Source organism: Mobula birostris, chromosome 9 (genome assembly GCF_030028105.1).
Source record: "Mobula birostris isolate sMobBir1 chromosome 9, sMobBir1.hap1, whole genome shotgun sequence".
Taxonomy (NCBI): domain Eukaryota; kingdom Metazoa; phylum Chordata; class Chondrichthyes; order Myliobatiformes; family Myliobatidae; genus Mobula; species Mobula birostris.
The window spans coordinates 147,886,929-147,914,903 of record NC_092378.1 but is presented as its reverse complement, the minus strand read 5'-3'; the positions used below and the strand labels follow the sequence as shown (position 1 = coordinate 147,914,903).

The 27,975-nt window shown below is 42.5% G+C and overlaps 1 protein-coding gene across 4 annotated transcripts; it reads right to left on the bottom strand.

The window, feature by feature from the left end:
* Positions 1-219: 219 nt before the first annotated feature.
* Positions 220-27,791, bottom strand: LOC140203170 (cytochrome P450 2K4-like). 4 transcript variants are annotated; one of them, XM_072269079.1, is made up of 11 exons: positions 27,393-27,791; positions 24,271-24,415; positions 18,586-18,893; positions 14,576-14,738; positions 12,485-12,634; positions 12,080-12,240; positions 11,605-11,778; positions 8,448-8,589; positions 7,953-8,140; positions 3,237-3,378; positions 220-2,176 (listed from the first exon to the last, which is right to left on the bottom strand). In XM_072269079.1, exons 3-11 carry the CDS (start codon positions 18,784-18,786, stop codon positions 1,998-2,000), a joined length of 1,500 nt encoding a protein of 499 aa, XP_072125180.1. In that variant the 5' UTR covers positions 18,787-18,893; positions 24,271-24,415; positions 27,393-27,791; the 3' UTR covers positions 220-1,997. The 4 variants fall into 4 exon arrangements, with proteins under 4 accessions (XP_072125180.1, XP_072125178.1, XP_072125179.1 ...); XM_072269077.1 differs by lacking the exon at positions 27,393-27,791 and adding an exon at positions 26,926-27,115; XM_072269078.1 differs by lacking the exon at positions 24,271-24,415.
* Positions 27,792-27,975: the final 184 nt, after the last annotated feature.

Below are 27,975 nucleotides of genomic sequence, written 5' to 3'. Positions count from 1 at the left end.
CAGACGAAGAGGTTGTCAAGGTGGACAATTAATGAGGGAGATCAATGCAAACCTTACCCTGTGGGCCCATCCGTCTCAAGTCACTGCCACTGAGCTGATCACTGACGCCGTCTCATGGGGATGCCTCGTCTTGGACTCCTGGCTGGCTCGCCAAATTGTCAAGACCGATCCACCCGATGCAAGAGCATAAACACCAGGGACACAATAAAACAAGCAATATTTCATCAAACTTTACTCTTTATTCATAGCATGCTATGGGGGAAGTTACAGACTGATCTCCCAAAGAGCCAGTCCAGACACTACCCTGCCCCAAATCACAATTCTTCAAAATTTGTAACATTGATCATCACGTAAGCAGGAAATCTTAAAATTACGCGAGTTAAGACAGTTTTAGAATAGTTTCCATCATATGCTAATATACTATTAGATATAAAATCATCACTGGTTAGTTATAATTATTTTCTGCCAAAGCTAGCCTGGATACATCAGTTCCTTATATTGACACCTTCCCCTTTCTCTCGAACGTTCTGTCCCCTACGCTATCCTTCCCATATTTAGTTATATCTTGAGATGTTTTAGCATTTTCAGAGAACAATATCTAGTACGTCACCTGTTGCTGGGTAGGGTTTCTTTCTGACTTGCACAACGACAGTATTGATCTTTAGCTAATCATTGTTCTTGTACCCATATTTGCTTATCCCTCTATCGGAGATACCTCACACAATGTACTGGGACACATCATTAGTATTGTAACCTAGGGTCATTGAGTGTTTTGGGCTGTACAACATCAGGCACTCTCACCCAGATGACCCAGCCAGGGTGGATCAGACCTTGGCTTGTGTCCCAGTAGCATTGGCCCATGGCATACACCGCTTGATCAATCTCCATCTGGAGGCTCACTCAGCAGCCTCTGAAGTGATCTTGATGGTTCTTTCCTTTGAAGCCCCATTTATGCCAAGGAGAGAGTAGTTTCTGCACGGTGAGCAGCCAGGAAAACCTCTGCACTCCACCTCTATAGGCTCACATCGTGCCCTCCACCCCTGTTTCTGGCACTACTCTACCAGCCACTGGTATTTGGCTTCTTGCATTCTACCAGTTTTCCTGGGGCACTGTCAGTTCTACCATGAACCCCTGCTTTGAGGTTTCTGACAGAATGACCATGTCAGCCCTCAGAGATGATGCTGTCATGAAACCAGGGAACTTTACTTGCTTGCCAAGTTCAGCTTTCAGTTGCCACACCAAGCAAGTCTGCTATTCATCTGGGCTGAGGCTGTGGTTGGTTTTCAGCTTTGACAAAGGCTATGGGCTTTCTGTGTCGGTGAAGTTGCCAGCTTTGGTTAATGTCCAAAGAGATACTTTCTGTATCCACCTTTAGCTCCTGGTCAAGATGCCAGAGGTAGTGACATTCTCCCAGGGCTTTTGGGCAGCTGCTGAGGGTACCACCATTACCCATATCTCTCCCTCCACCATTTCCAAATTGCGCTGAAATCCCTAGTGAGGAACTTGACCTTGAACCTTTTAAATCTGAGATTGCAGCACACCATGTTGTACCTCAGAGCTAAGGTGCTGAAACTCATCAAGTGTTTGTTTAATGGAATAAGTATGTCCCTCTAGCCACATATGTTGGTTCGATATTAAACTCCTGATCCCTGAAAATTATTTACGGTATGTTGATTGCAGAATAGCATCAGAAATATAGAAGGAATGTTATTTTATTAATTCATAGTGAACGTCCTGTGAGATGACTGGGGCGGGGGGGAGGGGGATGGGAAGTGACAGTGCTTGGTGACTGTCTGTTCAGTTCTGGGCATTTCCCCATTCATGGTGTTCTCTGTCTCAGGAAAATATCTGGTGATTTGCAGTGAGGTAAAGAATCCACTATTGATCGCTCCTCTATAATTCAGACCAAAATACACAAAGAAGCATAAATTGTAGTGATATAAAACGCAATGAAAAGGAGAGAAAACCAAGACAGGTCATGGAATGATGTGTTTGCATCAGCGACGGACTGCACACACGTTCTGGTACTTTGGGAATGAGGTGAAGCCCACGCCAGACACAAGCTCCAGATTGCTGACATTTGGAGGAACTTGAAACCTGAACCTTTGTATCAGGATGGTGAAGAACAGAAAAAGCTCCATTCTGGCCAGACTCTCCCCCGCACAGGCCCTGCGTCCTGCAAAACAAAGTGGAAAAACAATGTCAATTTTCAAAAACCAGAGTTATTCACCCTCACCCCAAGACACTGAACAGTAACATTTTATAATGGGAATGCAAGGTATCTGACCTAAAACATTAACGCTATTTCTTTCTACATGCAGTATATTCTGCCTGGCTTGCTGTATGTTCTCTGCTTTTTCTTTCAATTTAGATTTCCAACTATCTTGTGTTTCCCCATCATTCAGGCTATAGTATTAATTCCTGTCTCCCCTGTCCTTATTCACCTCCTCCAGTCAGATTATTTGCCCCTCTCGCCCATGTGTCTTTGTCACTCACTCAGCCAGCATCATCCTCATCTTTGTCATTTAGATTCTCTTGATCGTCACCCTGTCATGGAGATTCCCTTCATCCCACTGAGCCTTCCCAACTTCTCTGTAACTTCAACCATTGTTTCCCAAGTATTCCTAGTTCCACCAAAAGATTAGAAAAGGAAATGGTAACCCTGGTTCTCCCTCCGCGGAAGTTGATTGACCAGCTGAGTATTTCCACCATTCACTCTTTTTATTTCATGATGTGATAGCATTAAGTGAGTGGTGAGCAGATCACCAGGATGATTCCTGGATGAAGTGCTCCAGTTAAAGACAAGCTTGGTCTGTTTTCCCTAGAATGGGGCCATATAAAATCCATTTGGTGCAGTGTGAAACTATAAATCTATGATTACAGTTTATAAAACTAAGGGGTATAGACAGGATCACCACCTGAGAGAGTAGCAGCAGAAGCAGAGGTGTTGACAGCATTTAAGTAGTGTTTAGGTGATCACTGGAATTATCTTGGCATAGAAGATTACTGTCCAAGGGCAGGAATATGTGATGGGCACCCATCAGTATCAATTGATTACATCGAGTTATGGGCTGAATGGCCTGTTTCCATACTGAATGACAACCATTTCCACCATCCAAATGTATCTGCTTTACCATCTGAAACTGCTTATCCTTGACACTGCTGTTCCTTTGTTCAATGGGCCAAGGTCAGAGGGGAAATCCCACCAACATTGTCCAACAATTTAAACTTCTTACCCATAGAAAAAGGAGAAAAGGCATCTCTCTTCACAAACTTCCCATCAGCATCCAGAAAGTTGGAAGGGTTGAAGTCATTTGGGTTTTCCCATTGAGTTTTGTCATACAGCACGGAGGTTAGCAAAGGGATCACTGGTGTGCCCTAAAAATATAATTTACAATTTACATTGTTATTCCTTTTGAGAATTATCACTGAAAATATTTCCACTGGAACAGAATTAACAGACGTGGCAGCTACTCCACACTTCCAGATACATTGGTATTTCTTAGATCTTCAATGTCCTTCACTCTGCCAAGGTCAGCTGTGTCACCATCTTCAGAGACGTTGACCTCCAGAATTCTCTCTCTGTCACTTTACACCTCACTCATCTTAAACATACTTATAAAATCCTCATTCCTTACTTCAGCTATGCCCCAGTATCTTATTAAGTTGAAAGTGCATTTGTTCCTGGTCCTCAATACCTCTGAGCAAGAAAGATCTCCCTCAATTTATTTTGTTTGTTTAATTAATTTATTCGTTTAGAGCCAGAGTGCAGCAGAGACCTTTCTGGCCCACCGAGCCACATCACCCAAGGCTAATCTCATGACAATTTACAATGGCCGATTAAACTACTAACCAATGTGTCTTTTGACTGTGAGATGCAAGTGAAACCCCCATAGGAAACCCATGTGCACAAGGAAGAGCATGCAAATCTTCTCACAGATCCCATTTCAAACTCCTACCCCACACAGTGGTAAGTTCAAAGTTCAATTTCAATATTATTAAAATACATACATGTTGTCTTGAGATTTATTTTCTTGTAGACATTTACAGGAAAAAAGTAATACCATTTTATGAAAATCTATACATAAAGTCTAACAAACTACCAAACATGCAAAAGAAAACAAAACATGCAATTAAAAAAATACTAAGAACATAGGTTGTTAAGAGTCCTTGAAAATGAGTCTATAGGACATAGAATCAATTCTGAGTAATGGACACTGGTTCAGGGTAACAGCCTCTCCCGAATCTGGTGGTGTGGAACTGAAGGCTTCTGAACCTCCTATTCAAAAGGTAGTACTGAGATGAGGGCATGGCTTGGATGATTGAGGTCCTTGATAATGCAAGGTGCTTTCTTGTGTCAGCACTCCTGGTAAAGAGCTGAATGATGAAGAGGAAGTTTCATGTGATGAACTAGGCAGTGTCCACCACGTAAGGGTTTAAAATCTCTGTGTTACATCTTGAATGATAAGGTTAGAGTAAAACTCTTTAGGATTCATTACTAACTTCTTAAATTTACTCCTTCACATGAAGTAGGCTTCAGCTCAGGTCGAGATTATCATCACATCTATGACCAGTGGTAATGAGACTCCTACTTGCAGCAGTAACACAAGCACATAGCATTAGAGACATAACATAAAAAGCAAAATTATACAAGGAGGAACACAATTAGAACAAATAATCCATTTGAGCAAGTTGCCCTCCATCTCTTGTCCACTGTACACATGAAAGTCCTTTCCAAAAAATTAGATTAGATTAGATTATGAGGACACGTAGTCCTCTTTTATTGTCATTTAGTAATGCATGCATTAAGAAATGATACAATGTTTCTCCAGAATGATATCACAGAAACACAAGACAACCGACTGAAAAACTGACAAAGACCACATAATTATAGTATATAGTTACAGCAGTGCAAGCAGTACCGTAATTCGATGAAGAACAGACCATGGGCATGGTACAAAAAGTCTCAAAGTCTCTCGAAAGTCCCATCATCTCACGCAGACGGTAGAAGAAAGAAAAAAAAACTCTGCCTGCCATGCGCTTCCAGTGCCGCAAACTTGCCGATGCAGTAACCTGGAAGCACCCAACAACAGCCGACTCGAGTCCATCCGAAAACTTCGAGCCTCCGACCAGCCCTCCGACACCAAGCACCGAGCACCATCTCTGCCGAGCGCTTCGACCCATGGCCCCGGCAACAGGCAAAGCCGAGGATTTGGGGCCTACCACTCTGGAGATTCTCGATCGCACAGTAGCAGCGGCAGCAAAGCAACTTTCAGAAGTTTCTCCAGGTTTTCCTCCGTGTTTCTCACGTCCGTCTCCATCAAATCAGGATTGTGCACGGCCCCTAGTTAACGCATACGATATCATTTCGGAACGGCTGCGTGAGCTGCGTCGCGCCGCCATCTTCTCCTCCCCCACTACATGAGCTTTTATAAGACCATATGATATCAGCGCAGAATTAGGCCATTTGGCCCATTGAGTCTGCTCCCCCATTTCACCATGTCTGATCCAATTTTCCTCTCAGCCCCATTTTCCTGCCTTCTCCCCTTATCCCTTCATTCCCTGACCAATCAAAAATCAATCACCCTCTGCCTTAAATATACATAAAGACCTGGCCTTCACAGCTGCCTGTTGCATAGAATTAACAGATTCATCACACTCTGGCTAAAGAAATTCCTCCTCATCTCCATTCTAAAAGGACACTCCTCTATTCTAAGTCAAAGTCCTTTAGTTTTAGACTCTCCCACCAGAGGAAACATCCTCTTCACATCCACTCTATCAAGGACTGTCACCATTCAACAGGTTTCAATGAGGTCATCGCTCATTCTTCTGAATTCTATTGAGTACAGGCTCAGAGCTATTAAATGCTCTTCATATGACAAGTATTCAAACCTGGTATTATTTTTGTGAACCTCCTTTGAACCATCTCCAGTTTCAGCTCATCCTTTCTAAGAAAAGGGGCCAAAACCTGCTCACAATACCCCAAGTGAGGCCTCACCAGAACTTCATAAAGTTTCAACATTATGTCCTTGTTTTAATATTCCAGTCATCTTGATATTGAGTTGAATTGAATTGACTTTATACTTACATCCTTCATATACATGAGGAGTAAAAATCTTTGTGTTACGTCTCCGTCTAAATGTGGAATGTGCAATTTATAGTAATTTATAATTAATAGTATGTACAACAGGACAGTCAATATAACATAGAAATACAGAAGCATCATCTGATGGTCTGGTGGAAGAAGCTGTCCCGGAGCCTGTTGGTCCTGGCTTTTATGCTGCAGAACCATTTCCTGGATGGTAGCGTTTGTGGCTGGGGTGACTCGGGTCCTCAACCAGCTACCTCATCCTCAGCACTATTATCCACCTTCCGAATGATGCTTCTTGCATTGAAATACAGGCAGCTCAAGACATTAGTCACATCATGCTCAACTTTTTGATTCCTAACTTTGTGTGCCGTCTTACCAACGTCTGCCTCCAGAATCTCTCCACTAACTGTTCTAACACTCTGCTTTCCATTCCCCTGTCACTCTAGCTTAAACCTCACCATGCAGCATCAACAAACATTTTCGCTAGGATATTAGTCCTCCTCCAGTTCAGGTGCAAACTGTTCCTTCTCTACAGGTTCCACCTTCCCTGGAAGAGAGCCAAATGATCCAAAACTCTTATGCCCTCTCCACTATGCCAGCTGCTTAGCCACATGTTAAACTGTATAATCTCCCTAGCTGTGGCCTCACTAGCACATGGCAAGGGTAGCATTCCTGAGGTCATAACACTGGAGGTCCTGCCCTTTAATTTAGCACCTAACTCCCTGAAGCCCCTATGCGAAACCTCGTCTCCCATCTTACTCATGTCATTGATTCCTATGTGGACCACGATCTTTGGCTGTTCACTCTGCCACCAAGAATGCAGAGGACACCATCCGATATATCCCGGACCCTGGCACTTGGGAGGCAACATACCAGCTGGGAAACTGGTTCTCGCCCACTGAACCTTCTGTTTGTTCCCCTAAATAAAAAATCCCATATCACCACAGCATGCCTCTTCTGCCCCCTTCCCTCTGAGTCACAGAGGCAGATTCAGTGCCAGAGACCCGACCACTGTGACTTTCCTCTATTAGATCTCCTTCCCTCCCCCTCCCCCTGACAATATTCAAAGTGATACCTGTTGATGGCCACAGGGGCACTCTGCACTGGCTCCTTAACCCCTTCCTCCTTCCTGACTGTCACCCAGTTTCCTGTGTCTTGCACCTTGTGTGTAACTACTTCTCTGTATGTCCTATCTATCAACCCCGACTCCCCCCACCTCAGCCTCCCGTTCATTCAATTCCAGTTCCAGTTCTTTAGTGTGGCTTGTTAGAAGCTGAAGCTGGATACAATTCTCACAGTTGTAGTCGTCAGGGACACTGGAGGTCTCCCTGCTTTCCCACATCCCACAAGAGGAGAACTTCACTATTCTGCCTGGCATCTCTGCTGTCCTAGCTGAGCAGATATAAAGGAGAGAAGGAAAAAATGCCTTGAGCATTTCTTTCCTTTGCTTTCTCTGAGTGAAGCCTCTCTTCAATAAAGCCTCGAAGAGCTAAAGCTTTAAGATTGCCAGTCTGGCTATGTCCACTCTGACAAAAGCCGCTGCCCTTGCACCTGTCATCCTTTAACTTGCTTTTTACTAACTAATCCCAAATGCTCTTTGATCGCTGGTCAAAACTCTTTTTCACTGCCACAGCGTGCTGCTGCCTTTTTAATCCTTGGGCAATAGACCTGATTGGATTCCCTGCATTCCAAACTTCCAACGTCCGGATTGGCCATTGGCCAAAGCTCTTTTTTTTTTTATTTGTTATATAAAATCACACACAGAACTTGGAAAGTAAAGCAGAAATAATCAATTTGCACACTCCCTAGAAGAATTACCAGCATTTTAGGGACAATCAGTCACTCACTTCAGCTCACATACCTTTGGCAGGAAATATCCTTTGAAAATCACGTCCTCTGTTGTTGAGTGCAGGATGCTCAATGGCAAAATGTTAGCAAACCTCTGGATTTCGTGGATCACTGCATCGGTGTACGGCAAATTTTTCCGATCTCCGGTTCTGGGAAACTGCTCTGAACCAATCACGGTAGTGATTTCTTCGTGGACTTTTTCTGGAACACAAGGAAGTGGTTAATGCACTCAGCAGCAGGGTTACAGCACAGATTATAAACAAAAAATACTCTGCAGATGCTGGGGCCAAAGCAACACTCACAACATGCTGGAGGAACTCAGCAGGTCGAGCAGCATCCGTGGAAACCATCCGTCAACGTTTCAGTGAAGGGTTCTGGCCCGAAACATTGACTGATCGTTTCCACAAATGCTGCCCGACCTGCTGAGTTCCTCCAGCGTGTTGTGAGTGTTGCTTAGAGCACAGATTCTTATATGAGGGAAAACAGTCATCAGTCAGATACTTCTTACCCTGTATCTGTGGATATTTCATCATCAATAGCATAGCCCAACGAAGGGTGGTCGAAGTTGTCTCCATCCCAGCAGCAAACAGGTTGGTCACTGTGAATATCAGGTTGTTTTCATGGAAATATGTATTTGGGTTACCTGATTCCTGCAAAAGACCACAAGACCATAAGACACAGGAACAGAATTAGGTCATTCAGCCCTCCAAGTCCACTTCCCCAATCTATCATGGCTGATTTAATCTCCCTCTTAACCCTATTCTCTTGCCATCTCCACATAATCTTTGACACCCTGTAGATACTTTATTAATGGCAAAGGAAATTACAGTGTCACAGTAGCATTACAAGTGCACAGATACACAAATATACAAATATTAGAGAAGCAGTAAGAAAGAATAAAAAAATCAAGTTACCTCAAACTAAAAGGAGGGGTCATCACTTCCCTGGCTATAGCTTGACACATTATAGACCCTAATAGCCAGGCGTACGATGACCTCACATAGTGCTCTTTGGAGCAGTGCTGTTGTCTTTGTGTATTACTAAAAGTGCTCCTCTGTTTCATCAAAGTGGCACTCAGAGGGTGAGAAATATTGTCAAGAATTGCCAGGATTTTCTGTAGGGTCCTCTGTACTACCACAGCCTCCGATGGTCCAGTTTGTCTCCTATAACTGATCCACCTTTCTAATCAGTTCATTGAATCTGCTGGCATCACATTTGTTGATGCCATTGTCCCAGCACACCTCCACATAGAAGATTGTACTGGCGACAACAGACTGGTAGAACATATGAAGGAGTGGCCTGCATACCCAAGGACTATGCCTCCACCATCTGTGCCAATGAATTGCATAGATTCTCCACCTTCTGGCTAAAGAAATTCCATCTCATCTCTGTTATAGAGGACCATCCTTGTATTCTGATCCTGTCCTCGACTACAGGAAATATCCTTTCCACGGCCACTCTATCTGGGCCTTTCAATATTCAAGAGGTTTCAATGAGATCCTCTGAGTCTTCTAAACTCCAGTGTTTAGGCCCAGAACTATCACACTCTCCTCATATCTTAACTCTTCCTCTGCCATCAGCTTTCTGAATATTTCAGTAACCCATGGACCCTCCCTCAATATTTTGATCTATTTTGCTATATTTATGATCTGTATATTTTAATATATTTCTACTTATTTTGGTATTGTATTGTACTGCTACCATAAACCAATATATTCTATGATATATGTCAGTAATAATAAAACTGATTCTGAAATCTTTATTAAAGATTTTCATTAATGTCTTAATACTTCTAAATATAATTGTTCAATGTCATTTGAATATTATTTATTTTGCATGAAAATAGACATTAAAATATGCATATTCAATGTAATTACACTGGACAACAATTTTTTTTGAATATTTTGCTTCCTCATAAGTTTTTTTTTCTGCTTATGACAGACCACTTGGAGCTGAACACAAATGTAATTTCAGTCTACTTGTACCATGTAGCAAATTGGAGCAACAAGAAACTAACTTTTATTGAATATAATGCGTTTAATTGCATAATGGTGCTGATGCTTTGCAATAGTTCAACGAAGCTAAAAATATTTTTTAAAATTTTCATTTCTACTCAGCATCTAAGGCTTCTTGCTTGTGTCCAACAAAACTTAGCCAGCGCTGATGGATTCCAGTTGTGCTGATACCATTTCTCACATGACCACAATGTCCAGGCAAAACCTTTCACCATGCTCGTCACTGACAGTACCAAGATTGAGAGGGAAGAAGTCTAAATGGGAATGCAGAATATGAATCTTTAGTGACATGTTGCACTTCATAGTTTTGTATGCTTGAAGCATGTTGTCAACCTCCAGCATGTAGTTTGGTGCTCTGTAGTTGCCAAGAAAATTTTCAACAACATCATTGAATGTCTTCCACACAATATTCTCCAGTCCTCCTAGAAGTTCTTTGATTTGCCTGTTACTGATGACCTGTTTGATTTGAGGACCAACAAAAATGCCTTGCTTAATCAGATATTCTGGGAAACATCTGTCTCAAATATTGAAATCCTTCATGGGAAGGTTTGTGCATGGTGACAGCAGATCACAAGTTTGCAGTCTTGAACCCAGTAATTCTGCTTTTGCCTTTGATAAACACAAGTCTCTGACCAGGTCATTTAACTGAGATTGAGGTATCAGATGAGGCTCACTGCATTGTGGCCTCTTTGTTTGTTTCTAAATTCCATATCCTGTTTTTCTCAAACCTGTTCTATCTTACAGCATCTGCCATGTCTAAGCATGCCCAGCCATGTCTGGACAAGATAGAAAACTTTTCTGCTTATACTGTGAGCAACATTTTAATTGACTTGAAATAATAAATAAGTGATTTCCCCCAAAAATGGTGCATGATAGGGAAATATCATGGAGTTTTGCATGATCAGCAGCCCAATACGTAAGATACACCCAGAAGTATTCAAGAAGTAAAATCTTTGTTGTCCAGTGTTATCAACATTAAGCAGTGTTTGGATTTTTGATCTTTTGAAACTGAAGGTGTTGTATTTCACCTGGGTCTATAATAAAAGGGTCAAAATAATTAATTAGAAACACAGCACTGCAAGTGAGTCAAGTATTAGGGGAGCATTGGTTATCTTCCGTTCAGTGGTGAAACAAAAGTGTGCTGAGATGTCCAAGGCACTAACTTCTCAAAACCTTGTTGCCCCCTTGTTTGGAAAGGAAGATAGATCCCAAAGTAATGGCCTTCATTTCCCCTGAAGCCCTGGATGATATTTAAACACCATCCAACATCAGTGGAAGGGTAAAGGCATTCTAGGGTGTCAATGAGGCGCATTACAATCATTGCGAAAGTGTAACAGTCATTTCATGTAAAGCAAAGCATTGAACATGAGATAAATGTTTGAATCCCAACCAATATCACTGGAAAGGAAAAGGAACTCCAGAGTGTCATAACAATTACATGTCCTTTGTTATCAATGAAGCACATTGTAATCATTATGACATTGTAACAGTCCAGTTGTATATAGCCTGTTGGCCTGTGATTTCAATGAAGCAGAAACAGGGGTATGAATCTCACCATGGTCGCTGATGGATTAAATTCCAAGTATCTCAATAAATCTGGAATTCTGTAACAAGGATAATATGCAAATTATAAGCTGGTGTGGAGCGTACCTGCTGCTGTTTTAATATGAACACATCAATAAAACTCCTTGGAACATTGGCATCCAGTGTCTGTCTGCTTTCATTTATAAAGTTTTTGACAAACTCACACGTTAATTGTCCATTTTTCAAGAGCTTCTTGTGTGAACCAGGAAGAAATCCCAGTATGGGAAATGCATTATAAAGCTGTAACATAAAAATATAGCTATCAAATTCAAAGCAATCAATTCATAGTCAATACCTGAAATCTACAGGTAGTAGAGAATTTTTTAAAATTAGAAATAATTGTTAAAATCTATTGTTTTATTAATGTTAATTATAGTTGGTCATACATTTATATTACCATTGTTATTCTGATCAAGAATGTGTGTCTAAAAGGACAGGTCCCTCTGAGACTAAAGGCAAATCCCATTTTAGTCTGCTGGGACTTGTTGCAACTGAACAATTATGAAATATATTTGCACTTCGGGTGAACAATAAGATTTACCTGAACCATGGGAGAACCAGCAAGCTGAATGTTCTCATTCACTCTCTTCACTAAAGTGACGAACCTTTCATCATCGTATTCAAATCTGTCCCCAAAAACTATGGAACAGATGATATTGGCCACAGCAGCATTTAATTGAATGGTTGGATTAAATTCTTGGCCTATAGAAATGCAGATCATTCCAAATTAGTGACAATGCTTAATAGCATCCTGAATGGTCTCTTTTATGAACGTCTGGCTCTTGATATTGGTGGCAGAGTTTAGGTTAATGACACAGATCCAATGGTCATTTATCAGTTAGGTAAAGGCAGAGCAAACAGACACTGATGGACCAATGTCTTTTTTCCTGGAATATGAATTTCTCCTACTCATTAATGGACATCTGAAATTAGTCTGCTGACTCACCTTTACAGGATTCAAGCAATTTTATCAGGAACTGGGCTTCTTCAATGATTTTATCTTCTACCGTTTTCTTGCCCATCCCAAAGTCCCGTAAGGTGGACATGGTGAACCTTCGCATCTGCTTCCAGGATTCCCCACGAGCAAATAGGATCCCTATAATTAAATCCATTTATGTGACAACTTCCCAATGCAATCTGCTAGCTAAATTGAAAGTAGCATCAGTTTTTATTAGAAAACTTTTGATGGACAACAATGAACCAAGAATGAAGACTTACCTTTAATGCAGCCACTCTCATAGAAACACAGGAAATAGGTGCAGGAGTAGGCCATCCGGCCCTTCGTCTGCACCACCATTCAGTATGATCATGGCTGATCATCCAACTCAGAACCCTGTACCAGCCTTCCCTCCATACCCCCTGATCCCTTTAGCCACAAGGGCCATATCTAACTCCCTCATGGCCTTGGATCTCTCAAGCATTCAACAACCAAGAACAATTTTCGAAATGATCAATATTATAGTGTCAGAAACATGCTTGCTGACATACTGAGACTGCGTGGTGCCATAACAATAACCTCTTGCTCAACGTCAGCAAGACCCAAGAGATAAGTATTGACTTCAGAAGGAGGGAACCAGTGGTCTATGAGTCAGTCCTCATCAGGGGATCAGAGGTGGAGAGGGTCAGTAACTTTAAATTCCTTGGTGTTATCATTTCAGAAGACCTGTCCTGGGACCAGCAAGTAAGAGCAATGATGACAAAAGCACTGTAGCAACTCTACTTTTTGGGAGTTTTCGAAGATTCATCATGAATCTCAAATTTGTGGTGGAAGGTGTATTGACTGGATTCATCACAGCTTAATATGGAAACACCAACGCCCTTGAACAGAAAATTGTACAAAAATTAGTGATATGGCCCAGTCCACCATTGAGCTGATCTACACAGGGCGTGGTCGCAGGAAAGTAGCATGCATCATCGGGCACCCCACCACCAGGCAGGTCATGCTCTCTTCTCATTACTGCCATCAGTATGAAGATACAGGAGCCTCAGAACTCACACCGCCAGGTTTAGGAACAGTTATTACCACTGAACCATCAGGTTCTTGAACCAAAACTGATAACTTCACTCAACTTCACTTGCCCATCATTGAAATGTTCCCTCAAGTTATGGACTCATTTTCAAGGACTCTACATCTCAAATTCTTGATATTTCTTGCTTATATAACAGCCTGGAAAAGGTTTCATTGCTAACATAATGGTCGTTCTGCATGAAGCAGTGTTTGGGTTATGATTAGAGATAACAGGTGCCTTGGAATGTGAGCCGTCCAATGAATGGAGTGTGTTTTTGTGTTGTGTGCCTGACACCGGTATGAGCTGGGTCTTTTGTTCGGCGGAGATGAAGTGAGAAGTTGCCGGAGAGAAGAGGTTGTAGGACCTGATCCGGAGCGGGGTCATGATTTGACAAAGCCTGGGGAGATCAAAGGAGGACCGGCGAACGGGAAACCATGAGCTCCAACTGGTTCACATCAGACCGTTTCATTAAAATGGGCCCTTTTCTTGTTTTTCTCTTTTTGTTTCCTAAGCCTTTAGTCGGATTAAGAATTGTAAAGCTAAATAATTTAATTGTATGCAGTATTCTGTCTGTTACTTTGTGATACATATTTATTACAGGGTAACGAATCAAGCTTGGACACAAATGGGGGGTCTTTCACACGTTCGGTGGGGCTGGAGATTGTCTTCCTGATGGAACCAGAGCATTTCACATGTAATGTAAAAGAAGTGGAACCAACACAGAACCTTGTGAAACACCACGAGTCAGCAGCAGCCAACCAGAAAAAGCTCCCTTTATTTCCACTCTTTGCCACCTGCCAAGCTGCCACTGCTTTATCCATACTAGTATTTTGTCTGTAATACCTTATTACAGGAAATCCCCTATCAATTCTCTGTTATTTATCTATCTTGAAGAGTCTTGTTCTGTCCAGGGTCCATTTAAGGTTATCACTGTAAAATAACAAACCTCTATCAAGAAGCGAACTGAGAGCAGTGCGGATGCAATTAAATGTTAATATAGGTTTGATAATAATGATGGTGAGAGTTACCATAACCGTGTGTTAAATCATCTAATATCGGGATGTGAGGTCTTCCTCCAAATTCATCTGGATGGTTGGTAAGAGCATCCTTCACTGTCTCGTAACCAGTCAGGACCACCGCTCTCATTGTCCCGAGCTTGATGCTGAAGATCGGACCATATTTCTCAGACAGCTGAAACAGGTTTCCATTAACAATTAAATAAACAATTAAAAACTTGTTTTTAGATTCATTGAATTATTACTTCATTGGAAGTGGTCATTAGTTTACATCCTGGTATATACATCTCCCATCTCTACCTGACATCTGTACTTGATTCTACCATTCAGGATGGTTGAACGTCAATGCTGTCACTATTGATCCGGACTGATACATCAGCTAACAAAAAGCTTGATCTCAGATGTAGGCTATAATGAGTGACTTAAATTAAGGGAAACATGGTGAGGTTTAGACAGGCCATTGAGTAATAGTTATACTGGACATAGACAGATTATGAGTAACAGGGTCTTCAGCCCAACTCAGTCAACTTGACCATGCCGTCTATCTGCATTAGGTCCATATCCTTTCCTATGAATGTACTTGGAGAAAGGGGGATACTGACATGCCTTTCCCATTCCTTCAAATTGGCATCTAATTTTAGGTTTCCCTTAAACTAGGGAGAAGACCGGCTATTCTCCATATCTATGCACCTCATGATCTTATGGGTGCCAGAGTAGTATAGTGGTTATTGTGATGCTATTCAAGCTTGGGGCATCAGAGTTCCAGCACTGCCTGCAAAAACTTTGTATGTTCTCCCTGCAACTACATGGATTTCCTCTGGGTGTTCTGGTTTCCTCCTGCAATCTAAATACATGGATTAGTAGGTTAATTGGCCATTGTAAACTGTCTTGTGATTAGGCTAGGGTCAACTATGTTGGTTGCTGAACCATATGGCTTGTTGGGCCAGAAGGGTATGTTCTGTGCTGTATTTCTAAGCGAAGAGATTGAGAGAAGGAGAGACAGGGAGAGTTACACAGGCAGACACAAATGCCAGAAAATCAGCAGATGCTAGAAAGCCAAAGCAACACCCACAAAATGCTGGAGGAACTCAGCAGCCCAGGCAGCTTCTATGGAGAAGGGTTAACAGTTGATATTTGGGCCGAGACCCTTCGTCAGTACTGTTGAAGAGTCTCAACCCGAAAAGAGAGAGGTGGTGACGAGGAAGGAGGTACCGAAGCCCAAAGGCACACACTCAACATTTCAGGAACAGCTCCTTCCCCTCTGCCAGCTGATTTCTAAATGGACATTGAACCATGAACACTACCTCACTACTTATTTAATTTAACCATTAAATAGATATATTCGTACTATTACTGTATAATTATTTCATTGTAGAGAGGGCAGTAAACGTATACAGACGGAGATGAATAAAAATTAATTATAAAAATCTATTGGGTCATTCTTACCTTCCTATGCTCCAGAGAAAAAGCCATGGCCTATCCATCCTCTCATTATAACCAGAAGCATGTACCTGAATCCTTGGGTTTCCCTGTTCTCTCCTCTCACTATTCTTGTGGAACTGTATACCTGGGGCAGTCTGGCAAGTTGTAAAGAGCACATGCAGACACTCTGATAACTGTGGAGCAGGTGGCTAACATAATTATGGAAGCCAACAGGAATTTGAAGGAATAAGCGAAACAAACACCTGTAGATCTGACTCATGGTCATACAATTATCGAACAGTGGATTCCTGTTAACTGGGCCATTGTTTAATCGGAGCAACTGGTTACTTGGGACAACTCTTAAAGAAAAAGAAACTAAGTGAGAAAATAACCGGGATTCCCTTCATTTATTTGGGACATTATGCTGCTACATTGGGACAGGAGACAATTGCCAATGTCAATTGTGCACTAGTGTGGCAGGTAGACAGTACACCATGGTTATAGGGAAGTTTTTCAAAAGCTCATTTTCGTGTGTTTGTGCTCAAAAACCTGTGATAATTATCATTGACAGTTCACAAGAAATAAGCAGTAAGACAATTCAGAACTGTTTTGCTAACTGCGGTTCAAACATTCAGACTTATACATGCCAGAAACGGCCAGAGTGAAAATGAAACAATTTCGCTACTTCAATAAGTTAGGACCTACGAAGCTGTGAAAGTATCGATAATCATCTTGAATGTTACAATGAAAATGAATACTTGGAGGATGCAATCATCAAAGCATTTAATAAATAAAGACAGCCCTTTATCTACACCGGGTGTCTGAGCTGACTTTCTTAATTTATAATGAATCAAAAGAACACAGCAGTGATACGGTAACCACAAGGAACTAATACACAGTTTTATATACTGTTGGGAGCAGAGGTTGTTGGGAATGGCAAGGGTGGAGCGTTGTGGGACAGGTGGCAGAAAAGGACGTGCAGAAAACTATATAATTCGTTACTCAATTAAATGGTAGATTGTCATATTTTTAACTCTCCACGAAACGTCGGCTACTTTGTGCAGCCGTTTAATCGATTGTCTTTTAACCGATGTGCCCTAACAAACCGAAATCCACTGTGTATAAAGCATTGCTTCAAGAGAGACGACTCTAAAAAAATAACCATCACAGATGAAGAACTTCAGTCAGATACTTACTGTACATGGAACATAGGAAAGTACCGCACAGGAGCAGGCTTTCCAGCCTACAATGTCTGTGCAAAAACAAAATCCCAATTCAACCAATTCTCTTCCGCCTGTACTTGATGCATATTGTTTCGTCCTTTGCGCCCCTTGTGTCTATCTAACAAACTCGAACACTGTTATCGAATTTGCCTCGTCCACTCCTGTGTGGCATGCTACAGATACCCACTAACCTTTGTGTTAAAAATCTACCAACCAGGTCTCCTTTAAACATTCCCCCACTCACCTTACGCCTGCCCTCGGTAGCAGTTACAGCGACGCTTTGACATCTCCGGGCATTCCTGAGTTCGGAGTTCAATTACAGCACTGTCTGGAAGGTGTTTGCAGTTCTCCCTGTGAACCACGATGGTTTTCTCCGGGTACTTCTGTTTCCGCCACAGTCCAAAAAGTTTAGTAGGTTAATTGGTCATTGTCAATCGTCCTGCGACTCGGCTAGAGTTAAAAGCCGAGTTGTCGGACGGTGCTGCTCCGAGAAAACCCACGCACTCACGAGAAGGATTTAGAAACTTTCTCATAGAGGTCGCCAAATCCCAAATGCCGAAGCCCCGAACTGTAATAGCCTCGCGCTAACTGTAACACTACATTAAACAGATATTCCACGACCCATTTCACCCTTCCAAATTGCCTGCTTGAGGTGATCCCTGACACTTCTATATTCCTCAACATGTCGTCTCTGTCAACCTTTACATTCATTGTCTTCCAGGACTCTACAAGTCATGTTCTCAGTATTACTTGTTACTTTTTTTTGTGTTTGCACACTTTGTCATCCTTCAAACATTGGTTGATTATCAGTCAGTTTTTTTTTTAAATCAGGTGTATTTTTTATTCTATTGTATTTCCTTGTTCTACCATGAATAGCTGCAAGATTAGAATCTCATGTAGTATATAGTGATATATATGAACTTTGACAACAAATTTACTTTCAACTTTTTTTTTTCCTTTTTCCCCCTAAGTTCACCATCCTAGTTTTCATTTCCCTACTATTCTTGTCCTTCCTGCTTCGGCTCCCGCATGTCAGAGCTGGACTTGCTCCTTTACAGAGGCTCCCGGGAAATTCTCTCTGTCTCCAGTCTATTAATGCCCTAATTTACTCTTCATAAATACTTAGAGAAGAATTCGTCATGTTGAAACTCTACCCAGCTTTATCTTGAAGAGGCAGTATCTGTATGCAAGTGCTTTTGCAAGAGGGAAGTGGTTTTGGAAGATGTGAAGGGAAAGAATTGTTAACTTGCCTGGCGTAGTTTTTGGAATGTCGGATTTAATCGCGCCTAACACAACAGCAGGAAAATCAATCCCAGGCGCGGGGGATTGGTATACAAAATGTCCAACAACTGTTGGTCAGGAGCCGGCTGCTCTTACCTCCATGAGACTTTGGTGGGGCTTCTTTAGATCCAGGAGGTGCAGGTTCCCGATGATCGGTAGGGGAGTGGGTCCCCCGGGAAAGTTGGTCTCTCCAGGGGATTTAGACCCTGTGCGAAAATAAGCGACAAACAACGCGGTGAGGGTGCAGAGAAGCACAAAAGTCACAGCATCCAGTGAGTAAACACCGGCGAACGACATCTCCCCGTAGCTTTTGACTTGCGGCTTCTTCCAGCAATCAGGAGCAGGGTTCCGGGGCACAAGGTAACACGCCTGGAGCGAATTCAGCTCTGCTGCAACGCTTCGTCCTACAGAGCAACACAGAACACAAGTAATGAAGCAACAACAGCAAAGCAACTTTCCTCCCTCCCACACATCCGCACTCTGTTCTCCAACCGGACTTCAGACTTCAGCCTCCAGTGCCCTCAGACTCACAGACATTGGGAATGGACATAGTGTAGGCGGAAGGGATTAGTTTAGGAGAGCATTTGATCACTAACTTTCATTAGCACAGGCCTTTTCTTGTGCTGCACTGTTCCGTGCTTTACATCCCATCTGCTCAAAATGTGTATCGAATGGATGAAGCTCATCAGGAAGGGCATGTTTTGACTTGTAGCCCATCCTAGTGTTTAAGGCCTGCCACAACTGATGGCTGGTCTGATACTGTACTGTACCTGTCAACGTGGAGTAGAGAGCAAGTTTGTAAATCTTCTGGGAACATAGGATGTTGTGAATGGAACGAGAGCCGGGGTGGGGAGTGGCGGGGGTGCAGAAGCACCCAGCCCTGAGACACCAGGCAAGAACATTTGACCAATTGGTTTATTGACCATTACAGAACGTCTCTCCGGTGCTTCCCACTCCTTCCCCTCTCCCTTCCCTTTTTCCCAGCCATGATTCCCCTCTCCCTGTCCCCTTCCTACTCTCAGTCCACAATGGAGACCCATATCAGAATCACATTTATCATCACTCACGTAGGTCATGAAAGCTTTTTGGGGGGCAGCAGTACAGTGTAATACATAATATTACTACAGCACTGGTGATATCCAAAAAGAAGGAGAATCCTATCTGCAGGCTGAGAATAAACGGGGAAGACATAAAACAAGAACAAAACTTTTGCTACTTTGGAAGCTGGGTGACATCAGATGGTAGGTGCAACATGGACATCTAAAGAAGAATAGGAATGGCAAAAGACACCTTTACGAAAATGAAGAGTATACTGACCAATACTAAACTAGGCATGACAATGCGGGTTAGTTTGTAGCCTATGGCTGCAAAGGGGGAAGGTGGGGGGTTGAGATTGAAGGAGGAAGGTGGGAGACTGTGGAATACTCCAGAAGTAAGGGTAGGCAAAAAAGGGTGCATCATGTGAAAGACTCGATGTAAAGTGGGACAACAAATTGAGGAAAATGGGTGACTGAGGAATTTACAGTTCTGTTTAAAATTAAAGGTCAGAAGGAAGGGGAAGGGGGATTTAGAGCCCATAATCCCTTGAAAGTGGAGGCAGCATTAGAGAACCAAATAGGTAAAGGATTCCAGGCCAAGATTTTGTCCACTGGATTGCTGAAAATTTGTTGCAAAGATGTTGACCAATATAACTCCTAAAACAGTGGGAAAATTGGTTGTGAAAGCGAAGTGTATTACTCCGAAAGAAAGGAAGGGAGTTAGAGGGGTAGTGTATGGTATTTGGTCTGGAATGACTAAAAAAGGAAATTTTGGACAATATTACAGGTGGTCGAGTGATTGAAGCCAAACGATTAAACTCGAGAGAAGGAGGTGATTGGGATTCTCCTGTCCGACTAATTTTTGCAGATGCCGTTCTTCCAACTAGAGTCTATCTTGGAAGCATGTCTTATCAAGTTAGAAAATGTATTAGACCTCCCTTGCGCTGTTATAATTGCCAGAGATTTGGAGACGTTGCTGGTTCATGTCGAGGTAAAAGAAGATGTGTGAAATGTGGAGAGGATCATGATATTAAAGCATGTAAGGCAGCAGCACCTAAATGCAGTAACTGTGGAGGGGATCATGTAGCGGCGTTCAGAGGATGTGAGTATTTTAGTAAGGCAAAGCAGATTCAGGATGTTAGTAACCAACAGAAATATCATATGCTGAAGCAGTAAAGAAAGTTGATAGAGAGCAAAGGATAAGTAAAGAAAAAATTGGAACGATGGGGAGTCAGCACATTCTGCATTCTCCAACTATGGTTCCTCCAGACATGTTGTTGATGACTAAAGAGTCTTTTCTGGTGTTTGTTGTTGATGTACTGGTCGGGGCTAAAACTACAGCCAAGAGATCGGATATGATAAAAGTAGTTGTTGGATCTGCAGAGAGGTTCCTTGATATGAAACAAGCTTTACCGGAAAAACTGCATGAGTGTATGACAGACAAATAATCACTGAATACATTCCAGTTGTCGGGGTCAGAGAGTATGGAGGAGCTTCATGTGGATGAAGAGGCTGACAATCAGTATTTGGATGTTTTGAATATTACAATGGAATGCAAGGAGTTTAATTGCAAGTGGTCAAAAATTAAAAAGATTTGTTGGAACTTTTAAAGATAAGCCTGATTTGATCTGTATACAGGAGACATGGCTAAAGCCTCATTTAGATGTTGTGATCCGTGGATCTGATAGTTTGAAACCTGACAGAATGGGTAAATCTGGTGGAGGGTGTGCAACTTTCATAAAAACAACACTCCAGTTTCGATGACTTGACTTTAAATTTAAGCTTGAAATTGTGGCTGTGGAGCTTTGGAGCTCTCGTGGTCAAACAACTTTGATTAACTTTTATAATCCATGTAATATGATGTTATCAGATTTTGATGAATTTATGATTAAGGTAAGATCCCCAGTAATCTGGGTTGGAGATTTCAATGCCTATAATACTATATCGGTTGTGAATGTAAAGATAGTAATGGAGCGGTGGTAGAGGAGTTTCTAGATAAATACAACATGGTACTTCTAAACGACGGAAGACCTACACGCTTTAATATTGTAAAGAATACCTGTAGTCATTTAGACTCATCAATCACTTCCTCAAATTTAGCCAGGGTCGGGGTATGGGATGTATGGACAGATGCACAATAGGAAGCAATCACTATCCTATATTATGTAGATTTGGTAGAAATTTGATAGTAGAAGTTGAGGAGAGGGTTGCAAGGTATAAATTTTCTTCAGCCCGCTGGGATAAGTTCTTGGAGAAAGCTGTGGATATAATAATAAAAAGCCGTGGATTGTAGCGAGGGCTCCATAGACGATTGGAATGAATCGCTCTGTTCTATAATTCATGAAGTTGCTCAGTTAACTATTCCACTACGGCATGTTCCTAAGGCTTGAGCATTATTTCCGTGTTGGAATAAGATGGGTTGTGCAGACAGATTTACATGGATACCTGGACATGCTGTGGAGGGAAATGAAACTGTGGATGACATTGCAAAGTCTGCCTTACAGAGCAGGCAAGTAGTAATTAGAGTACCCTTAGGCAGAGCAGAATTGAGAAGTAGGATAAAAAACGGTGTAGAGAAGAAGTCGCAGGAGGATTGGAAAAATGAATTAAAGGGAAGGCATTTCTTTTCTCGTCACTCACTAGTTAAAGAGGTCTCAGACTGTTACTTTTTAAATCGTAGAGATATGGTGAAATTGACAAGACTTAGGTTGGGGCTTTGTGGGCTAAACTATTATTTAAAGATAATAGGAAAACATCCTACTGGATTATGTGACTGTGGTAGTCCAGAGACAGTCCAGCGTGTTTTGCTGAGTTGAAATCGATATAAAGTTGAAAGAAGCATATTGTTCAAGAGGCTGTCTGACTTAAATGTATTTTGTTTTTCTATTAAATCCTTGTTTGGTACCAAGAGAACCACCATCTGATTGAAGAGTTTATTATTCAGTTTATACGTGCGAATGGTTTATATTCGAGAATTTGAGTTTCTGGAAATTCTATGATTAATCATAATTCTGTACAGGGCAGTAATATGCGTAAGTGCGTCTAAACTGCCCGAAATAGAAGAAGAAGCGCTCATTGCGCGGTCCCTGTGTTCAGAATGACTCCTTAGCGTCGCTGAGTCGTGCCACTGCTGTTCTGTTTGAATTCCTATGTACAACCTATTGTCTCCGTCACTACATGGGAGCCTGCCATTCCCCGGCCCCTGGGTTCAGCACTCACCGTGACACAAGGGTTGTACTGGAGAAAGTACAATTATCACCACACTTCCAGCACCAACATAGCATGGCCACAACTACTTAACCTTAACCTGTACATCTTTGAACTGTTTGAGGAAACTGGAACACCCAGAGGAAACTCCGCGTGGTCATGGGGAAACATACAGACTCCTTATAGAGAGGTGGGAATCAAACTCCGATCGGTAATCGCTGATGCTGCAATAGCATTACGCCAACTGCTACACTACCCTGTAATTTAAATTTATTTTACTCTCTTCATAGATGCTGCCTGACTTGCTGGTAATTTTTAACATTCTCTTTTACCTCAGATTTCCAGCAAGTGTTGTGCCCAGTATCTGTCCATCGTTCCCTCAGAACAGAATAGGAAAATTCTTTTGAACAGAGATGAAAACGAATTTCTTTAGTCACATGGCGGTAAATCTGTGAAATTCATTACCACAGATGGCTGTGGATGTCAAGTCATTGCATATATTTAAAGCAGAAATTGAAAGGTTCTTGGTCAGTTGGGGCATCAAAGGTTACAGGGAGAAGCCAAGTGAATGGGGTTGAGAGAAATAATAAATCAGCCTTGGTGGAATGGTGGAGCAGATATTTTGGGCTGAATGGCCTAATTCTGTTCTATATCTTACGGTCTGCCAAATAAAATAATAAAGATAAAGGTTAGTTTCATTTGTCACATATACCTCAAAACATACAATGAAATGTGCCTTTTTCATCAAGGATCTGCTGGGTGCAGCCCGTAAGGGTCACGGTGTTTCTGGTACCAACATAGCATACCCACAACTTACTAATTTTTACATCTTTAGAATGTGGGAGGAAACCAGAGCACCTGGAGGAAACCCACGCAGCCATGGGGAGAACAGACAAACTCCTAACAGACAGAAAAGGGAATTGAACCCAATCTTACATCCGGCACTGTAAGGTGGTACACTAAATATTACACTACCATACACTGTACAGTATAAGTTTTAAGTGGCACAGATACGGTGAGGAGCCACAGTCTTTTCTCTCAGGGTAGGTGAACTGAAACCTAGAGACAGTGCTTTAATGTGAGAGGGGGAAGTTTTAAAAGGACCTGAAGGGAAACCTTTTCACCCAGAGGGCGACCTGTATGTGGAATGAGCTGCCAGAAGAATAGGCAGGATAGGGCACAATTACAATGCTGGGAACATGGGTAGGAAATGTGCGGTGAGAAGTGGGCTATACACAGGCAAATGGGACAGGCTCATTTCAGCAGCTTGGCTGACGTGAACAAGTTTGGGTTGAAGGGCCTATTTCTGTGCTGTATAGTCCTGTGACTATGATTCAATTTGTTTCTCTTGATTTGAGTAAACATTAACCCTGATCTCTCTCCGCAGATGCTACATAACCCACAGACAGTTTCTGCTGTTATGTTGGGCTTCCAGCATCTGCTGCTGTTCCACAATTACCAAGTGCACAAAGACAATGTTTCAGAAGCAGAGGAAGGTGAGCAGAGGAGTGTTTGATGGCTTTGGACATCTACTTACTGGAGGTTAGAAGAAAGAGCGGACGGAGGAATCTCACTGAACGTTTTGAGCATTCAAAGGTCTAAACAGAGTGGGTGTGCAGAAGATGTTTCCAATGGTAGGAGAGTCTAGGACCAGAGGGCACAACCTCAAAATAGAAGGACATCTGTAAGTACAGAGATAAGCAGGAATTTCTTTAGACAGAGTGTGGATAATTTGTGGAATTTATTACCGCAGACAGCTGTGGACCCAAGACACCTCATATTCCGTCTGGGTAGCTTCCAACCTGATGGCATGAACATCGACTTCTCTAACTTCCACTAATGCCCCACCTCCCCCTCATACCCCATCCGTTATTTATTTATACACACACATTCTTTCTCTCACTCTCCTTTTTCTCCCTCTGTCCCTCTGACTATACCGCTTGCCCATCCTCTGGGTTCCCCCCCCCCCTTGTCTTTCTCCCCGGACCTCCTGTCCCATGATCCTCTCATATCCCCTTTGCCTATCACCTGTCCAGCTCTTGGCTCCATCCCTCCCCCTCCTGTCTTCTCCTATCATTTCGGATCTCCTCCTCCCCCTCCCACTTTCAAATCTCTTACTAGCTCTTCCTTCAGTTAGTCCTGACGAAGGGTCTCAGCCTGAAACGTCGACTGTACCTCTTCCTAGCGATGCTGCCTAGCCTGCTGCATTCACCAGCAACTAGAGGTCGATAAGGAAGCTTCAAATGCCTGACACAGAGTTGGAGACCTCTTCCCAGAAACAGAAGGGATCCTTCTGGCAATACAGGACCAACTGGCTAAAAATGATCAACAATACATAATAAAAAACCAACAAATTCAAGATGTTAGGTGTATAAAATGCCAGGAAAGACCAGGATCCTGCAGCAGTTTAACTCAATCTGATTACTTACATGGGCACAAACAAATGGCCATCATCATTCACCAAAATCTTGCTTTAGGATTGAGAAGCTTAAAAAAAATACAACAGAAGACAACTAAAAAGTCATTAAGAAGGTAGAGATGGAATACAAAGTTAAGCTAGGTAATAATATTAAAGAGGATACCAAAAGTTTCTTCAGATACATTAAGTGTAAATGGGAGGTGAGAGTGGATATCAGACTGCTGGAAAATGATGCTGAAGAGGTAGTAATGGGGGACTATGAAAGAGCAGACAAACTGAATAAGTTGTTTTGCATCTGTCTTCACTCAGGAAGACACTAGCAGTATGGTGGAAGTTCCAAGGGTCAGGGATCATGAAGTGAGTGAGTGAACTTGAGAGAAGGTTCTTGGGAAACTGAAAGGTCTGAAGGTAGGTAGGTCACCTGGACCAGATGGTGTACATGCCAGAGTTCTGAAAGAGGTGACTGAGGAGATCATGGAGGTTTTAGTAATGATCTTTCAAGAATCACTAGGTTCTGGAGTGGTTCTGGAAGACAGGAACATTGCAAATGTCATTCCACTCTTCAAGACGGGAGAGGGGCAGAAGAAAAAAAAACTATAGGCCAGTTAGTCTGACCTCAGTGGTTGGTAAGATGTTGGAGTCAATTACTAAGGATGAGGTGTCAGGGTACTTAAAGGCCCATAATAAAAAAGGCCATAGTCAGCATAGTCAAGGGAAAATGTTGCCTGACAAATCTGTTGCAATGCTTTGAAGAAACTAGAAGTAGGGTAGGCAAAGCAGAATCAATTGATGTTGTGTACTTGGATATTCAGAAGGCATTTGACAAGGTGCCACACATGAGACTGCTTAACAATCTATGAGCCTATAATATTACAGGAAAGATTCTAGCATGGATAAAGCTGTGGATGACTGACAGGAGGGAAAGTGTGGGCATAAAGGGAGTCTTTATCTGACCGGCTTCCAGTAACTAGTGATGTTATCAAATAGCTTCTGGCTTTTTATCCTTGGAGGTTGATCTGATTCAAAATGTATGAGGTGATTTGAAGCGAACTTTGGGCTGTTATTACTCAAATCAGGTAAGCAAATGAGATGAAATGTCACTGAATCACCACTTTTTTTAAAAAAAGAAAAGCTTATTCATTATTCTCCCATCATTTAAATTATTTACATATTTCCTCACACTACAATTATTCAACATGCTCAATGCTTTACTGGTGCCAGACAAACAAATTTTCCATTCCGACGCACACACAGTGCTGGAGGAACTCAGCAGATCAGATCGCATCCATGGAAATCAGGCAATACTGTGAGGTTACAAGTAGTTTAAAGGTTCAATAGTTCCATTAAATATCAGAGAATATATACAATTATACAACCTGAAATTCTTAACTCTCTGCAGACATCCTCAAAGCAGAAGAAAACCTCCACAGAATGAACAAAAACGTAAGAATTCCAGATCCCCCTCCCCCCTCCCTCGCATAAGCAGCAGCATGCAGCATCAACCCTCCCTCTCCTCCTCCTCCCCACACTTATTCGAAGTTACCAGCACTCCTACTACCCACCATACGCAGGGCCCCAGTATTATTAAGGACCCCACCCACTCATCCTACACCCTCTTTCTGCCATCAGGCAGGAGACTCAGATGCATAAAAGCAAGAACAGTCATAATGATAGGTTCTTTTCTTCCCCGCCCTCCCCACCAGACCATTTGGCTTCCGAACTCCCGGCCGCATCGTATTCGAAGTGTCACTGCTTAATCTGTTCCGTACTCACAGTCGGAATTTAATATTAGTGCATTTTAGTTCTGTTGCAAGGACGAGGCTGAGGACGAAACCAAGTGCAGGACACAGGCGCGGAGGCAGAGTCGTGAGGCACTAGCACCGCCGCGAACGGGGAACAGATATCCCGGAGAGTCTTTACACGGGGACAAGGGTCACGTAGTTTATCCGGGAAATGATGCGGAGCTTAGAACTGACAGCCCCCAAGGAATCAGGAAACAAGGTTTCGTCACACTAGAGACGACCAACGAACTGGCAAAGCATAGCTGTGCCGCCTGAGTTTTATCCTATGTTCGCTAATGGGAACCAGGGGTGCCGTAATTAGTGGAACTGGGAATGACTGGAAATCAAACGAGGGATTAAGGCCCGATTAAGGAGGCAATAGCAAGAAGGGGAATTACCAGACGGGACCATGGCAAGTTTGCTATTTATGTGTAATTCATTTTTAGTTTTCATTCTTACCTTCACAACCGTGTTACGTGTTCTGCACCCTGGTTCGAAGAAACGTTGTCTCTCTTCTATGTAGATATGTACTATATATAGTTAAAATACAATAAACCTCACTTATCACTCGTCTCATGCCGAACCACTGCTTACAGGGAGCGTTCCGCTCTGTCTTTCACCGGCCTGCAATTCATCCAAGGCCTATGAGTCCGTTGTTGACGAACCCAACCGACTCAATTCATGCACGTTAAAATAAAGTACAGTTCGGAGGCTCCTAAACTCCATAGGCAGGCGAGCCGGCGGGGTAAGGATTCCCCTGGCGGCTGACACAGAGTTTGGGCTGAATCCTATAATTCAGGGGCCCCCAACGTTTTTTGCGCTGCGGACCGGCCGACCCGGGGGGGGGTAGGGTTACCAACGGACATGAGTAGCAGTCTAAAAGACTACAATGACCATGAAGCCTTGCGCGGGCACCAGTGCGCATGCGTGTACCTTCCAATATATTCTCTACAAAGCGTTTTTGGCGATTCTGTTCGGCGGGGCGGGGTGGTGTTCATCACGACCGGAATATTGGTAATAAGGGGCTAATACGCTCAATTTC

Excerpts from the sequence above, each read along its gene's own strand:
- LOC140203170 (XM_072269079.1), bottom strand. The coding sequence starts at position 18,786 with ATGTCGTTCGCCGGTGTTTACTCACTGGATGCTGTGACTTTTGTGCTT. Across the intron at positions 12,241-12,484 it reads ATTGCTTGAATCCTGTAAAG|GCCAAGAATTTAATCCAACC; the intron begins GTGAGTCAGCAG and ends GCATTTCTATAG. Across the intron at positions 3,379-7,952 it reads AAGGATATTTCCTGCCAAAG|GGCACACCAGTGATCCCTTT; the intron begins GTATGTGAGCTG and ends TTATATTTTTAG.